The sequence below is a fragment of the Salmo salar genome, unplaced genomic scaffold (assembly GCF_965601325.2).
Source record: "Salmo salar unplaced genomic scaffold, fSalSal1 ptg000129l, whole genome shotgun sequence".
In the NCBI taxonomy this organism is placed as follows: domain Eukaryota; kingdom Metazoa; phylum Chordata; class Actinopteri; order Salmoniformes; family Salmonidae; genus Salmo; species Salmo salar.
The window spans coordinates 300372-318352 of record NW_027675318.1 but is presented as its reverse complement, the minus strand read 5'-3'; the positions used below and the strand labels follow the sequence as shown (position 1 = coordinate 318352).

At 41.8% G+C, this 17981-nt stretch overlaps 1 protein-coding gene across 1 annotated transcript; it reads left to right on the top strand.

Annotated features, from left to right (window-relative positions):
• The first annotated feature begins 1950 nt into the window (after positions 1-1950).
• On the top strand, positions 1951-15898 carry LOC145866070 (uncharacterized). The gene is made up of 2 exons (XM_082970934.1): positions 1951-1966; positions 11814-15898. Exons 1-2 carry the CDS (start codon positions 1951-1953, stop codon positions 12950-12952), a joined length of 1155 nt encoding a protein of 384 aa, XP_082827060.1. The 3' UTR covers positions 12953-15898.
• The last annotated feature ends 2083 nt before the right edge of the window (positions 15899-17981 follow it).

Genomic DNA, 17981 nt, shown 5'->3' with positions numbered 1-17981 from the left:
AAAGCGTTGAAAATACACTGAAAACATCCAAAATACATCCTGTATACCGCTAAAATCTACAATGCCATGTAAAAACAAGATGACATTGAGGTTAAATAAAGGGTGCTTTACCAATGTAACATATTTTGACACGTCCACTGTGGGGCTCTGCAGAGTCATAATATCCATAACAACTACAGGTCAAACAGGGAAATGGTTCACATCGTTTTTCCACCATTCATTTTCCCCATAGGGCTGTGTTTTGTTTAGGCTCACCGTGGTGTGACGTTTTGATAACCATGTAAATCTCTCTAGGTCACGGTGACTGAGGACACACAGTGTGTTGTGAATTTATTGTAATGTTTTTAAAATGGTATAACTGCTTTTATTTTAGCTGGACCCCAGGAAGAGTAGCTGCTGCCTTGGCAGGAACTAATTGGGATCCATAATAAACCCCAGGAAGAGTAGCTGCTGCCTTGGCAGGAACTAATGGGGATCCATAATAAACCCCAGGAAGAGTAGAAGAGTAGCTGCTGCCTATATTTGTCTCTCTTTACTCTCGGATTCTAAAATGCTAATTAGCGTCAAAGTAGACGACATGCAAGACTACAAATCCCTGCAACCTCCTGCATGTCATCTCTAGTGTGCTGCAGAGATGGTTGTCCTAGAAGGTTCTCCCATCTCCACAGAGGAACTCTGGAGCTCTGTCAGAGTGAACATCGGGTTCTTGTTCACCTCCTGACCAAGGCCCTTCTCCCCCGATTGCTCAGTTTGGCCGGGCGGCCAGCTCTAGGAAGAGTCTTGGTGGTTCCAAACTTCTTCCATTTAAGAATGATGGAGGCCTCTTTGTTCTTGGGGACCTTCAGTGCTGCAGGCATTTTTTGGAACCCTTCCCCAGATCTGTGCCCCGACACAATCCTGTCTCAGAGCTCTATGGACAATTCCTTTGGACCTCATGGCTTGGTTTTTGCTCTGACATGCACTGTCAACTGTGGGACCTTACAAAGACAGATGTCTGCCTTTCAAATCATGTCCAATCAATTGCATTTACCACAAGTGGACTCCAATCAAGTTGTAGAAACATCTCAAGGATAATCAATGGAATCAGGATGCATCTGAGCTCAATTTTGAGTCTCATAGCAAAAGGTCTGAATACCTAAGTAAATACATCTGCAAAAATCTCTAAAAACCTGTTTTCACTTTGTCATTATGGGATATTGTGATGTCATTATGGGGCATTGTGATGTCATTATGGGGTATTGTGATGTCATTATGGGGTATTGTGTGTAGATTGATGAGGGGGGTGAAAGTACATTTTAGAATAAGGCTGTAACAAAATGTGGAAAATGTGAAGGGGTCTGAATACTTTACTTTTCTACCGCAGTTTTGTACATGATCAAATCAAAGTTTATACACTGTCATGTGATACGTGATATAGAAAAGTCCAATCTTAGGAGAGTACTTGGGAGGCACTATACTGTGTGTCTGCAGGTGTCTATCTGGTCAAAACCACTTATACAGGTGCCCCTCCACCCTCTGGTGGGATGGATCATGTCTACAGAGAAACCTAGATTAAAATACTTAGATTTGTGTTTATTGGGTATATGTTGTGAAATTGTTAGATATTACTTGTTAGATATTACTGTACTGTCGGAGCTAGAAACACAAGCATTTCGCTACACCGGCAATAATATCTGCTAAACATGTGTATGATAAAATGTGATTCGATTTTTATTTGAAATAAACGTCCTATTTATCAAAGGTGCTTTTGGCTGGGGTCAAAATGACTCCAAAGGATTTGAATTTGTTAAAAGTCCATATTGATACAGAAACACTAAACCATGATTTAGATTTATTAAGAACAAGTTGATTGACAAAGTCATGAAAAATTTAATAGAATTGAATAAACCACATTTTGGCTATGATAAACCACATTTTGGCTATGATAAAAGATATGCCTCTGGGGTCAAAATGAACTATGTCAGAAGTATGCTTCAATGCAAATATGTAGTGGGTGTAAAGTTTGTTTTAAATTCTCACTCATTAAAAACGAATCAATCAACACATGCTTCTCTTTGAACGACTTAATATAATATGAAACTTTTCTGAAATAAATGAAAAATAAACGTTTGGTTCCTCAACTGCGTTGCCCAGTCCAGTCAGCAGATGGCGATGTGCGTCTTTTAGGTTCAGGCGATGCTGCCAGTGTGACGTATAATCTAGTGGACGGGACGCTCCTTCAACAACAACAGCTAGTCAGACACCTCGGTAGCTTTCTAGCAAACATAGCTACAACATTCACGCTCTTTACACTGTTTTGGTGTATATTAGTCGCTGTGTATTAAACACACTTCTGTCGTATGTACTTGTTGGCCCATTTAATTATATATTTACGTTGTTTGTCAGCTAGCTGGTTTGCTAAGTTAGCTTAGAACGAGGCTAGTCGCTAATGCTAACTAACTAACATCTCGACCATGAGTTCTCTAAGCTACTCTCCTGCTAAAGAAGAGGAGGTCTGCTGGACGGAGAAAGAAACTCTCGTCAAAGAGGAGGAGGAAAAGAAAGATGTTACAATACAAAAACAAGAAGTAGAGGGTGAGGCTGTTACAGTGAAAGAAGAAGAAGACGCGTTCAGAGTGAAAGAGGAGGAGGATGTTACAGTAAAAGAAGAGGAGGAAGAGAAAGAGGAGGCAGTTTTTGGAGTGAAAGAGGAGGAGGGGGAAATGACTGTTACATTGGAGGAAGAAGAGGAGGTTGGAGATGTGTTTAACACCAGTAAGTACCGTCTCTGCAGTCGTTGAACCAATATGCAGTAAAGGGGTTCTACACTTTAATGTTGTTCTGTAGGAATGGCTGAAGCTACACTGTAACGTGTAGAACATCAAGACTGGACCATCAACAAAACGTTAACAATTGATCAAATGCATCCAATGACAATGCCTGAAATACTGTAGTCCTCAATATCTCCTATTAGATTAGCCCAAGATGTTCTCTTAAAGGGGCAATCAGCAGTTGTTACATCCATTTGGGGACTTATACATTAATGATATGTACCCATTGTTTCTTGAAGAAATCACTTATAAATGCCTCATGAGCTTAGTTCAACTGTCATACCCCATCAGAACCCAAAATATAAGCTTTTATTCACTCCAATGTTTGTCAGTAAATATAAACAAACACTGTATATCCTCAAAACATGGTTAAAACTAGAATGTTGATATCATGGATGGTTACATTTCTCCAGCCCCATCCCTCAGCTTTTTACCGAAACGGGCAGGGAGTACTATTTGTTATTGTTTCTACTGCTGATTGCTGCCCCCGTTACTCCTCAAGGTCCAAGGACTGTATGTTATTTTCAGAGGTAGACTGGCTCTGGTAGCTAAAATAGTCAACTATTCCATCTAAATGTGAATCGATTCTCAATTAAGATACATTTCTAGAAGCATAAATTGATGTACTTTCATATCAATTCAGAATAATTTCACACAATATTTAAATATCACAAAAAAATAATTTCACATAATACTTTCCGGACTAGTCTCCCAGTCCCTGCTGCTGAAAAACATCCCCACAGCATGATGCTGCCACCACCATGCTTCACCGTAAGGATAGTGCCAGGTTTCCTCTAGACGTGACTCTTGGCAGTCAGGCCAATGAGTTCAATCTTGGTTTCATCAAGCCAGAGACTCTTGTTTCTCATGGTCTTAGAGTCTTAACCTCTCTAGTGTAGGGGGCAGTATTTGCACGGCCGGATAAAAAAACGTACCTGATTTAATCTGGTTATTACTACTGCCCAGAAACTAGAATATGCATATAATTGTTTGATTTGGATAGAAAACACCCTAAAGTTTCTAAAACTGTTTGAATGGTGTCTGTGAGTATAACAGAACTCATATGGCAGGCAAAAACCTGAGAAGATTCCAAACAGGAAGTACCCTCTCTGACCATTCCTTGGGCTTCTTGGCTCTGTTTATTGAACATTTAGGATCTTTGCTGTAACGTGACACTTCCTACGGCTCCCATAGGCTCTCAGAAGGCGGCAGAACATTGAATGATGACTTTGCAGGCCATGGCTGAAAAACACTAGCGCATTTGGATAGTGGTCGTTCTGAGAACAATGAGACTGGGGGCGCGTGCACGAGCCGACACCATGTTTTTATTTTTTCGTCTTTGAACGAAAACAGGGTTTCCCGGTCGGAATATTATCGCTTTTTTACGAGAAAAATGGCATAAAAATTGATTTTAAACAGCGGTTGACATGCTTCAAAGTACGGTAATGGAATATTTAGAATTTTTTTGTCACGAAACGCGTCGGGCGCGTCACCCTTCGTCACCCTTCGGATAGTGCCTTGAACGCACGAACAAAACAGAGGATATTTGAACATAACTATGGATTATTTTGAACCAAACCAACATTTGTTATTGAAGTAGAAGTCCTGGGAGTGCATTCTGACGAAGAACAGCAAAGGTAATCCAATTTTTCTTATAGTAAATCTGAGTTTGGTGAGGGCTAAACTTGGTGGGTGTCAAAATAGCTAGCCCGTGATGGCGAGCTATCTACTCAGAATATTGCAAAATGTCCTTTCACCGAAAAGCTATTTTAAAATCGGACATAGCGATTGCATAAAGGAGTTCTGTATCTATAATTCTTAAAATAATTGTTATGCTTTTTGTGAACGTTTATCGTGAGTAATTTAGTAAATTGTTAGTAAATTCCCCGGAAGTTTGCGGGGGGTATGCTAGTTCTGAACGTCACATGCTAATGTAAAAAGCAGTTTTTTGATATAAATATGAACTTGATTGAACAAAACATGCATGTATTGTATAACATAATGTCCTAGGGTTGTCATCTGATGAAGATCATCAAAGGTTAGTGCTGCATTTAGCTGTGGTTTGGGTTTATGTGACATTATATGCTGGTATAGTATAGTATATATGCTAGTATGAAAAATGGGTGTCTGATTATTTCTGGCTGGGTACTCTGCTGACATAATCTAATGTTTTGCTTTCGTTGTAAAGCCTTTTTGAAATCGGACAGTGTGGTTAGATTAACGAGAGTCTTGTCTTTAAAATGGTGTAAAATAGTCATATGTTTGAGAAATTGAAGTAATAGCATTTCTAATGTATTTGAATATCGCGCCACGGGATTCCACTGGCTGTTGAGTAGGTGGGACGATTTCGTCCCACATACCCTAGAGAGGTTAAGGTGCCTTTTGTCAAACTCCAAGCAGGCTGTCATATGCTTTATACTGAGGAGTGGCTTCTGTCTGGCCACTGTACCATAAAGGTCTGACTGGTGGAGTGCTGCAGAGATGGTTGTCCTTCTGGAAGGTTCTCCCATCTCCACAGAGGAACTCTGGAGCTCTGTCAGAGTAACCATCAGGTTTTTGGTCACCTCCCTGACCGAGGCCCTTCTCCCCTAATTGCTCAGTTTGGCCGGGTGACCAGCTCTAGGAAGAGTATTCCATTTAAGAATGATGGAGGCCACTGTGTTCTTGGGGACCCATCCCCAGATCTGTGCCTCGACACAATCCTGTCTCGGAGCTCTACAGACAATTCCTTCGACCTCATGGCTTGGTTTTTGCTCTGACATGCACTGTCAACTCTGGGACCTTATATAGACAGGTGGAAACAAGATGCACCTGAAAGCAATTTTGAGTCTCATAGCAAAGGGTTTGAATACTTCAGTAAATGAGGTATTTTTGTTTTTTACCTGTTTTCACTTTGTCATTATGGGCTATTGATGACACCCCTCTGAAATAAGAGCCTAACCATCAGAAAAAAACCTCTTCCTTAGCCTACTCCTCCCGCTGCTGCTTGCCTTCGTAAATTTTGATGTTATGCTCCTAACGTTTCTGGTGATGGTGATGCATTGTGCAGACCTCACTACCCTCTGGAGAGCCTTTCGGTTATGGGCGGAGCAGCTGCCATACCAGGTGGTGATACAGCCCGACAGGATGCTCTCGATTGTGCATCTGTAAAAGTTTGTGAGTGTTTTTGGTGACAAGCCGACCATTACACTGGATAATCGCAGCTAGCTAGCTGCTACCGAGTGGCCCAGCCTCGAAGCTAGCCTTGAGCCAGGCCCATCTCCCAGCCTGCTCAGTGGACCCTATGATCACTCGGCTACACAGCTGATTCCTCCCAGACGACTAGAAGCCATTACATCACCGGATTCCTGCCGTAAGCTCTGGACCTTTGCACCAGATTGGCTATAGTGGCTAACGCCCTTGTCCCGAAGCTAGCACCAGTTAGCCTCGAGCCAGGTGCTTCTCCCGGCTAGCAAGCAAAATTACTCCAGCTACAATAGCTATTTTTCCACTTGGCCTGGACCCTTTGTCGACACGGAGCTCCACCGATCCATCACGACTGGTCTGCCGACGTAATTCCGTCCGATGTGCCCTCAACCGGCCTTTGCAGGACGTCGGTGACGCCCTTGTCCCGAAGTTAGCACCAGTTAGTCTCGAGCCAGGCGCATTTCCCGGCTAGCATAGTAACGACTACTTACCGGCTTCCCTGTTTCATATATTCCTGTTCACTGGACCCTATGATCACTTGGCTACATAGCTGATGCCTGCTGGACTGTTCATTAATCACGGTACTCCATTTTGTTTGTTTTGTTTATCTGTCGGCCCCAGCCTAGAATTCAGGCCCTGTGTGTAGTTAACTGACCCTCTCTGCCCATTCATCGCAATCAGAGTTATACTTAAACTAAATCTTTAATAATAAGATCTTTACAATAGCAATGACTTATCAACGATTCACCATTTTCTAATGATCCGTTCAGAGTGGCAAAACAAAAGTACAAAGATCTTTTATAGCCAAGACACACCCCTTTCAACCTACATGACGAACAACAGATACATAGAATGGTCACAAGGTTAACGTTTGTATGAAAGATATCTATAATACATAGCAGACAGCATCTGCTGTGTCAGCAGTTTTCATTGTAAAGACCAGTGTCTGGTCCTCCTACTCCAAACTGGAACCGTCTCTTCCTGGTACGGTATAGAATAGAACCATTAACTCATGTCCTCTGGAATGCTCTTTAGGTTTTATCACCCAAAGACATCGTAAATCCTCTGTCCGTGTTACCTCATAGAGGCCCATCCTCAGTAAAACACACACAATAGTTAACAAAATACTCTATTCTGTCAAATAAAACAACCATTATAATGCAATACAAGCATTATAACATAATCTTGCAATTTCCCTGACACCTCACCTAGCATAACTGGTGCCTCCAGAAATGCAACCTCTCTTATCGTCACTCAATGCCTAGGTTTACCTCCACTGTACCCGCACCCCACCATACCCCTGTCTGTACATTATGCCTTGAATCTATCCTACCACGCCCAGAAATCTGCTCCTTTTATTCTCTGTTCAATACGCACTAGATGACCAGTTCTGATAGCCTTTAGCCGTACCCTCATCCTACTCCTCTGTTCCTTGGGTGATGTAGAGGTTAACCCAGGCCCTGTGTGTCCCCAGGCGCTCTCATTTGTTGACTTCTGTAACCGTAAAAGCCTTGGTTTCATGCATGTTAACATCAGAAGCCTCCTCCCTAAGTTTGTTTTACTCACTGCTTTAGCACACTCCGCCAACCTTGATGTCCTTGCCGTGTCTGAATCCTGGCTTTGGAAGGCCACCAAAAATTCTGAAATTTCCATCCCCAACTACAACATTTTCCGTCAAGATAGAACTGCCAAAGGGGGAGGAGTTGCAATCTACTGCAGAGATGGCCTGCAAAGTTCTATCATACTTTCCAGGTCTAAGCCCAAACAGTTCGAGCTTCTAATTAAAAAAATGATTCTCTCCAGAAATAAGTCTCTCACTGTTGCCGCCTGTTACAGACCCCACTCAGCTCCCAGCTGTGTCCTGGACACCATATGTGAATTGATTGCCCCCCATCTATCTTCAGAGTTCATTCTGTTAGGTGACCTAAACTGGGATACCTGGTTGTTCTTTAAAAGTAATTTCCTCACCAGCTTAAATAAGCACGGCCCTTTCAAAAATGGTAAAACTAACAACAGATATAGCCCTTGGTTCACTCCAGACCTGACTGCCCTCGACCAGCACAAAAACATCCTGTTGCGTACTGCACTAGCATCGAATAGTCCCCGCGATATGCAACTTTTCAGAGAAGTCGGGAACCAATACACAGTCAGTTAGGAAAGCAAAAGCTAGCTTTTTCAAACAGAAATTTGCATCCTGTAGCTTTAACTCCAAAAATTTTGGGACACTGTAAAGTCCATGGAGAATAAGAGCACCTCATCCCAGCTGCCCACTGCACTGAGGCTAGGAAACACTGTCACCACCGATAAATCCACGATAATCGAGAATTTCAATAAGCATTTCTCTACGGCTGGCCATGCTTTCCTCCTGGCTACCCCAACCCCGGCCAACAGCTCCCCACCCCCCGAAGCTACTTCCCCAAGCCTCCCCAGCTTCTCCTTCACCCAAATCCAGATAGCAGATGTTCTGAAAGAGCTGCAAAACCTGGTCCCGTAAAAATCAGCTGAGATAGACAATCTGGACCCTCTCTTTCTAAAATGTTCCACTGCCATTGTGGCAACCCCTATTACTAGTCTGTTCAACCTCTCTTTCGTATCGTCCGAGATTCCTAAAGATTGTAACGCTTCCACGGTCATCCCCCTCTTCAAAGGGGGTGACACTCTAGACCCAAACTGTTACAGACCTATATCCATCCTGCCCTGCCTTTCTAAAGTCTTCAACATCCAAGTTAACAAACAGATCATTGACCATTTTGAATCTCACCGTACCTTCTCCGCTGTGCAATCCGGTTTCCGAGCTGGACACGGGTGCACCTCAGCCACACTCAAGGTACTAAACGATATCATAACCGCCATCGATAAAAGACAGTACTGTGCAGCCGTCTTCATCGACCTGGCCAAGGCTTTCGACTCTGTCAATCACTGTATTCTTATCGGCAGACTCAACAGCCTTGGTTTCTCAAATGACTGACTCGCCTGGTTCACCAACTACTTCTTAGATAGAGTTCAGTGTGTCAAATCAGAGGGCCTGTTGTCCAGACCTCTGGCAGTTTCTGTGGGGGTACCACAGGGTTCAATTCTCACACCGACTCTTTTCTCTGTATATACCAACGATGTTGCTCTTGCTGCGGGTGATTCCTTGATCCACCTCTACTCAGACGACACCATTCTGTATACATCTGGCCCTTCTTTGGACACTGTGTTAACCTCTTACATCTAGACGTTCCGCTAGCGGAACACCTGCTCCAATATCCAATGATAGGCGTGGCGCGAATTACAAATTCCTCAAAAATACAAAAACTTCAATTTTTCAAACATATGACTATTTTACACCATTTTAAAGACAAGACTCTCCTTTATCTAACCACACTGTCCGATTTCAAAAAGGCTTTACAGCGAAAGCAAAACATTAGATTATGTCAGCAGAGTACCCAGCCAGAAATAATCAGACACCCATTTTTCAAGCTAGCATATAAGGTCACAAAAAATAAAACCACAGCTAAATGCAGCACTAACCTTTGAAGATCTTCATCAGATGACACTCCTAGGACATTATGTTAAACAATACATGCATGTTTTGTTCAATCAAGTTCATATTTATATCAAAAACCAGCTTTTTACATTAGCATGTGACGTTCAGAACTAGCATTCCCACCGAAAACTTCCGGTGAATTTACTAAATTACTCACGATAAACGTTCACAAAAAACATAACAATTATTTTAAGAATTATATATACAGAACTCCTCTATGAACTCGCTATGTCCGATTTTAAAATAGCTTTTCGGTGAAAGCACATTTTGCAATATTCTAAGTTGATAGCCCGGCATCACAGGGCTAGCTATTTAGACACCCACCAAGTTTAGCCCTCACCAAAGTCAGATTTACTATAAGAAAAATGTTATTACCTTTGCTGTTCTTCGTCAGAATGCACTCCCAGGACTTCTACTTCAATAACAAATGTTGGTTTGGTTCAAAATAATCCATAGTTATATCCAAATAGCAGCGTTTTGTTTGTGCGTTCAAGACACTATCCAAGGGTGACGAAGGGTTACGCGCCCGACGCGTTTCGTGACAAAAAAAATTTAATATTCCATTACCGTACTTCGAAGCATGTCAACCGCTGTTTAAAATCAATTTTTATGCCATTTTTCTCGTAAAAAAGCGATAATATTCTGACCGGGAGTGGTTGTTTTCGTTCAAAGAGAGAGAAAGTAAACATGGAGTCGACTCGTGCATGCGCCTCAGTCTCATAGTATTCTGACCGACCACTATCCAAACGCGCTAATGTTTTTCAGCCATGGCCTGCAAAGCCACCATTCAGCTTTTTGCCGCCTTCTGAGAGCCCATGGGAGCCGTAGGAAGTGTCACGTAACAGCAGAGATCCCCTGTTTTGGATAGAGATAATCAAGAAGGCCAAGAAATGGTCAGACAGGGTACTTCCTGTACAGAATCTTCTCAGGTTTTGGCCTGCCAAATGAGTTCTGTTATACTCACAGACACCATTCAAACAGTTTTAGAAACTTTGGAGTGTTTTCTATCCAAAGCTAATAATTATATGCATATTCTAGTTTCTATAAATAAATAAAATCTTAACTTTATTGACAACACCCAAATGGATACTGTCATTAACGCAGTTCTTCAATAATTACACATAATTCTTAATGCTTTAGCAAACATTATATTAAACAGGACATTCAAATATCCTTACAATTTTTTATTTTTTTATTTATTTTTATTTCACCTTTATTTAACCAGGTAGGCAAGTTGAGAACAAGTTCTCATTTACAATTGCGACCTGGCCAAGATAAAGCAAAGCAGTTCGACAACATACAAAAACACAGAGTTACACTAGGAGTAAAACAACATACAATCAATGATACAGTAGAAAAAAATAAGACTATATACAATGTGAGCAAATGATGTGAGATAAGGGAGGTAAAGGCAAAAAAGGCCATGGTGGCAAAGTAAATACAATATATCAAGTAAAACACTGGAATGGTAGATATGTTATTTGAAGAAAGTTCAAAGTTAAAATATAAATAATATGGTGCAAAGGAGCAAAATAAATAAATACAGTAGGGGAAGAGGTAGTAGTTTGGGCTAAATTATAGATGGGCTATGTACAGGTGCAGTGATCTGGGAGCTGCTCTGATAGCTGGTGCTTAAAGCTAGTGAGGGAGATAAGTGTTTCCAGTTTCAGAGATTTTTATAGTTCGTTCCAGTCATTGGCAGCAGAGAACTGGAAGGAGAGACGACCAAAGGAGGAGTTGGCTTTAGGGGTGACCAGAGAGATATACCTGCTTATAATCCAAGGTAGTGTGAAATGTACTCATAAGCAACCTGGAAATGGATGTTACTCCCCTGAGTCTCCCCCATTCACATTCAGAATACATTGTGAAAAACTAAAATCTTTGCTCACCATTTTTGCTCCAGGCAGATATACTACATCCATAACTATCGGTTTCCTCATTAGCAGGGAGGAGTTTCTGCAATCAAATTGCCCTCGTGCCACAATTTTAGCAAATACAGAAAGGGGCCTATATTGGAGACCAAAAGTCGTCTGGCACACAGCTTAGAGGTTCAACAACATGAATAACTTATTTCTAGCCTACAATCATCTATGTTACTACTAATGTGAAAACAAGACAAAATATGACTATTCTTGCTCAATTTAAGGCAAATATCAAATAATTTTAACATTCATTACAGACGTCAATTGTTGTCCAACATCATGGCTCCGCTGTTGGCATCACCTTTTACAGTGGATTACCGCTGTTGTGGGCCTTTAATCATCTGTCTGACTTTGTTGTTCACACAGGGGAGATATGGGACTATCGTGGATCCTCTGGGGAGCCTCAACAACCTCATGATGCTGACGAGGCAGAGAAGAGTCTCTCCAGATTAGAACACCTCAATAAACACCTGCAGACATCCACAGGGAAGAGAACTCACTGCTGCTCTGACTGTGGGAAGAGATTCACCTCATCAGGCATTAAAATTCATCAGAGAACACACACAGGAGAGAAATCTTATTGCTGTGGTGAATGTGGGAAGAGTTTTACTACATCTGGCCATCTGACTTCACACCAGAGAATACACACAGGAGAGAAACCTTATAGCTGTGGTCAATGTGGGAAGAGGTTTGCTGCATCTAGCAGTCTGACTCTACACCAGAGAACACACACAGGAGAGAAATCTTATAGCTGTGGTCAATGTGGGAAGAGTTTTGGTCAATCTTGCCATCTGACTCAACACCAGAGAACACACACAGGAGAGAAACCTTATAGCTGTGATCAATGTGGGAAGAGTTTTGCTCGATCTGGAGAGCTGACAGCTCACCAGAGAATACACACAGGAGAGAAATCTTATAGCTGTGATCAATGTGGGAAGAGTTTTGCTCGATCTGGAGAGCTGACAGCTCACCAGAGAATACACACAGGAGATAAACCTTATAGCTGTGGTCAATGTGGGAAGAATTTTGCTGCATCTAGAACTTTGACACTACACCAGAGAACACACACAGGAGAGAAATCTTATAGCTGTGATCAATGTGGGAAGAGTTTTTGTCGATCTGGAGTGCTGACAGTGCACCAGAGAAGACACACAGGAGAGAAACCTTATAGCTGTGATCAATGTGGGAAGAGTTTTACTACATCTTTCTATCTGACTTTACACCAGAGAATACACACAGGAGAGAAATCTTATAGCTGTAATCAATGTGGGAAGACTTTTACTCAGTCAACCAACCTGGTATCACATCAGAGAACACACACAGGAGAGAAACCTTATAGCTGTGGTGAATGTGGGAAGAGTTTTACTCAGTCAAACAGCCTGGTATCACATCAGAGAACACACACAGGAGAGAAATCTCATAGCTGTAATCAATGTGGGAAGAGATACTCTGATAAAAGATCTCTGATTAAACATCAGAAAATTCATGAAGGAGTTGTTTCATGATATCAATGAATTAATGTCACAATGTAGAATGTTTTAACATTGTAGTAGGAGTATTTTAATGATGTCACAATGTAGAACCCTAAACGTTTGTCCCCTGTTCTATTGATTTCAGCATGATATGGATATTAGCCTCAGGGGGGAAATCCAGGCTCTGAAATGGAAGAGTTACTATTTATGTGATTTAACAAAAAGTGACTAACAAAAAAAGAGCTGTGTTACACTTACCATGTTGGTGACCCACTGGAATCAAAATGCAACACTTCAAAATGTAGCGAGCTGTTTTCTACAAATTGTCCTCTAACCAGGGATGTACACATTATTCCCAGATTCCGTGTGGTTTTTGAGCTGTTCGTTTTAACAGGACGTGTAAACTCATCTTCCTCCTTTCGCACAATTGATTGCCAGCAGCATATCACCCTGCATCCCACTGCTGGCTTTAACCCAGCAGCATACCACCCTGCATCCCACTGCTTGCTTGCTTCTGAAGCTAAGCAGGGTTGGTCCTGGTCAGTCCCTGGATGGGAGACCAGATGCTGCTGGAAGTGGTGTTGGAGGGCCAGTAGGAGGCGCTCTTTCCTCTGGTCTAAACAATATCCAAATTCCCCAGGGCAGTGATTGGGGACAGTGCCCAGTGTAGGGTGCCGTCTTTCAGATGGGACGTTAAACGGGTGTCCTGACTCTCTGAGGTCATTAAAGATCCCATGGTGCTTATCGTAAGAGTAGGGGTGTTAACCCCTGGTGTCCTGGCTAAATTCCCAATCTGGCCCTCATACCATCATGGATATCTAATCATCCCCAGCTTACAATTGGCTCATTCATCCCCCTCCTCTCCCCTGTAACTATTCCCCAGGTTGTTGCTGTAAATGAGAATGTGTTCTCAGTCAATTTACCTGGTAAAATAAAGGTAAAATAAAAAAAAATTAAAAAAAATTCCACATGATATCGATGAGTTATGACAAATAAGTGTTGTGTTCCTTTGTTTAGTGACCCCTACATTTAAATGCATCACTCCAAAATGTAGCTGACTGTCTTCTGCAGGTTGTCCTCTAACCAGTGAGGTAACAGATATCTCCCATTTCCATGTGTTGTGTTTATTGTGGCAGATGTTTGTGTATATAGCACATGTTATGTTTAGGTTTTCAATATATCCCAAACTGTTTCTGCATATTGGTTATTGATTTGGACATGTTAAAACTGTGTTTTGACATTGGGGATATCCCACCTAGCAACATGTCATTGAAAAGCTGTTGAAAGTAGACTATTCAACCAAATATTTCATATTTACATTTCATGTAACATTTAGTAATGATTATTTTTAATGCAACCAATTTACATTTTTTGGGTACAATTATATTGACATTGTTGCCCTGCTATTAGAATATCAGGGTTCATTCTCAGATGTGCCAACCCAAATGTACTAGAGCATGACATTGGGGACTGAGCCCCGATCCAACAACATGCCTATCTAGTGAACCCTGAAAAGAGAGAGAAGCTCTGCAGTGAGGTGGAAAGTTACTACGGATATTGCAGGAGTTTCCTCTTGAAATCAGACATGTCCGTGGTGAGGACAACTTGGTTGCTGATTGTCTCAAGGGTGGGCAGTCAAAAAGATTTGTATTTTGCGTTTAACCAGTGCGTTGCCATGGATCACAATTTATTTTGACACGTTTTTCCGTTTTGGAGATGAGTTTTATCTCTTATTCTTTTCTGTATGTTTTTGAAACTGCACTGTTGGTTAGGGGCTCGTAAGTCAGCATTTCACTGTTAGGTCTACAGGTCTACACCTGTTGTATTCGGCACACGTAACTAATACAATTTGATTTGAGTTTATTTTTGGGTTCCTTCCAAGGGGACGAGAGTTCTAGAAGCTAGTGAGTTTTAGGATTCTATAGTAAGAAAAAGGAGAATAAAATAATATGATTGTATATTATTATTTAAATAATTGTTTTTAATTGTTGACAGCCAGTAGACCCCATGTTTATATTGGTGAAGGAGAAGCATTTTAGTTGATTATAATGTGAAATGGAAGTTGTTTTCTGTTGGTGGTGAGCAAACTTGTCCATCAAAAATATAGGACATATTTGTTGTCTTAAGGGTGAAGGTGTTACAGGCTTTGGTTTTTCCATTTATGTTTTGAGGTTGGACTTTAGCGCGTCTAGCTCGTTAGCACGTCTAGCTCGTTAGCGCGTCTAGCTCGTTAGCGCGTCTAGCTCGTTAGCGCGTCTAGCTCGTTAGCACGTAGGACGCACTGATTGGTGTCACCTCGTTAGTCAGTATGTGTTACACCTGTGCTGGCTTGTCCATCTCGTTAGTGGGAAGGTGTTTCACCTGAGCTGGTCCAGGTTCTATTTAAGAGTGTCTGGCCCAGTGCTCCAGTTGTCTTGATACATGTGGAGAGTCAACACCTTTAGTTGCTCCACCTTTTTGGTTTGCTTCCTGTCTTTAAGTTTGGTGTGGGTTTTTCTTTTGTTTTCCTCTTCTTGGGTAGATTTAGTGGGTCTCATGGTGGGTGTCTTTTAGGTCCCAGTTGTTGTTACTAGTCAACTTTCAGTGGACACTGTGAGCAAAACTACATGTTATAATACTTTTATTGCATCAAATGTTTGTTTTATGCAACAGAATAGAGGGTTCTTAGAACTATTGTGTCTGTGTGTTCTACTGAGGATGGGCCTCTGGGAGAAAACACTGACAGGAGATTTACAATGTCTTTTGGGTGATAAAACCTAAAGAGACTGCATTCCAGAACATGAGTTAATGTTTCTGTTCTATATGGTACCAGGGAGAGATGACCTCAGGGCCAGACCCTGGTCTCTCAATGAATCATCTGGGGGTGATTCGTCGACCAGCCATCATTATCGTAGGGCACCCAATCGATTCATTTTGTATGTGTGTTGTATTGATCTGCTCCCTTATTAATAAGTGAATAAAGATTTAGTTTAAGAATAACTCTGACTTGTGTGATAAGTTTCTCTTCTCATTTGATATTGAAGAAATTAACCACCACATTTGGCGATGTGAATCTTGACTTGGTGACCGCTCCTGACGACCTGGGTAAATGGTGCACCAGGGATCCCTATAACTTTGGTCATACCCAGTCAGCACATGACGTCCAAAGACGTCGAATTATGGTCGATATCAGGTCTGTCTGTTGTGGCCGCTATTTCACCCCAAAATAGTCATATATATGTATAACTATGTAAATGTCTCTCGGACCAGGTGACTTTTATCAATATACACTCTAAAAAGTAAAGGTTCCTGGAGTATCCTTTAGGGGTTCTTCAAACTGGAACTGTGGGGAAACCCCTAAAAGTTATTTGAAGAAACCCTTATCATGGTTCCTCAAAGATCCTTTTGGGGTTCATTTTTTAAACTCCCTGTCCACCCTCCCTCCTTATAAGAAATATTTTAATAATAATAATATTGACAATATGGATTTAAATAATTCATTGTTTATTTAGTGCCACCACAAATATGAATTAATATTTACAAAACAATTTACCAAACAAAACACATTACAATATTGCAACATTTCTGCAGACATGTCAGACCATAATAAATAATACATTTCTTTGTATAGTGCTTTTCATGACATTTAAAATATATAAAATAATGATGTACAATAAAAACAACATTAAAGATGAATCATAGGTAAACTAACAATATTGTAGACTTGATGCTAAATACAGATTTTTCAGCTTTAGTGTGTATACCCTGTCGTTCTCTACTAACATCAAGGCGGTGACCCGATCCTGTAGGTTCATGCTCTACAACATTCGCAGAGTACGACCCTGCCTCACACAGGAAGCGGCGCAGGTCCTAATCAGGCACTTGTCATCTCCCGTCTGGATTACTGCAACTCGCTGTTGGCTGGGCTCCCTGCCTGTGCCATTAAACCCCTACAACTCATCCAGAACGCTGCAGCCCGTCTGGTGTTCAACCTTCCCAAGTTCTCTCACGTCACCCCGCTCCTCCGCTCTCTCCACTGGCTTCCAGTTGAAGCTCGCATCCGCTACAAGACCATGGTGCTTGCCTACGAAGCTGTGAAGGGAACGGCACCTCCATACCTTCAGGCTCTGATCAGGCCCTACACCCAAACAAGGGCACTGCGTTCATCCACCTCTGGCCTGCTGGCCTCCCTACCTCTGAGGAAGCACAGTTCCCGCTCAGCCCAGTCAAAACTGTTCGCTGCTCTGGCACCCCAATGGTGGAACAAGCTCCCTCACGACGCCAGGACAGCGGAGTCAATCACCACCTTCTGGAGACACCTGAAACCCCACCTCTTTAAGGAATACCTAGGATAGGATAAAGTAATCCTTCTAACCCCCCCCCCCCCCCCCCTTAAAAGATTTAGATGCACTATTGTAAAGTGGTTGTTCCACTGGATATCATAAGGTGAATGCACCAATTTGTAAGTCGCTCTGGATAAGAGCGTCTGCTAAATGACGTAAATGTAAATGTATATCATATCCACTTAGTTATGTTAGGAAGTTTTCCATCTTTATGACCGGCCCTGGTAACTTCACCCCAACTTCTCTGATCCCCAGAACACAGTCACTTAACAACATAAGTGTTTTTCTGACATTTTGGGAAATTTAAGGGAAAATAAAAAATCCAGCCGTAGCAGAGCTCCAAGTCCCATGGGGACGTCCTCGAGGGCCTGGATGTTCTCCCCATCAAAGGCCAGCGGGATTTCACTCTCATGGTGAAATGGATTTCCACCGATGTGCAGTAAAGGAGTGAAGAGCGGTGAAATCTGTGTCAACAAAAGTAAGAAAAGATTAATACACATAGAACATAACAAATGTTCAGCTGTAGTTTTATATAAGCATGCACCCCTATGTTTATGAAGAAACAGATGATTGGTGCATAGACATACCTTGTCACGGACATAAAGGCCACTCGGGTCCTCATTGAAGAGGTAGGGCAAGAGCAGAATCACTGCTGTGGTCTCCAGTCCTAGTAAAGTAAAGCAATGATCTTACTACACTTGCTCATTTTATTACAAAATACATTAGAGAAAGGGAAGGAA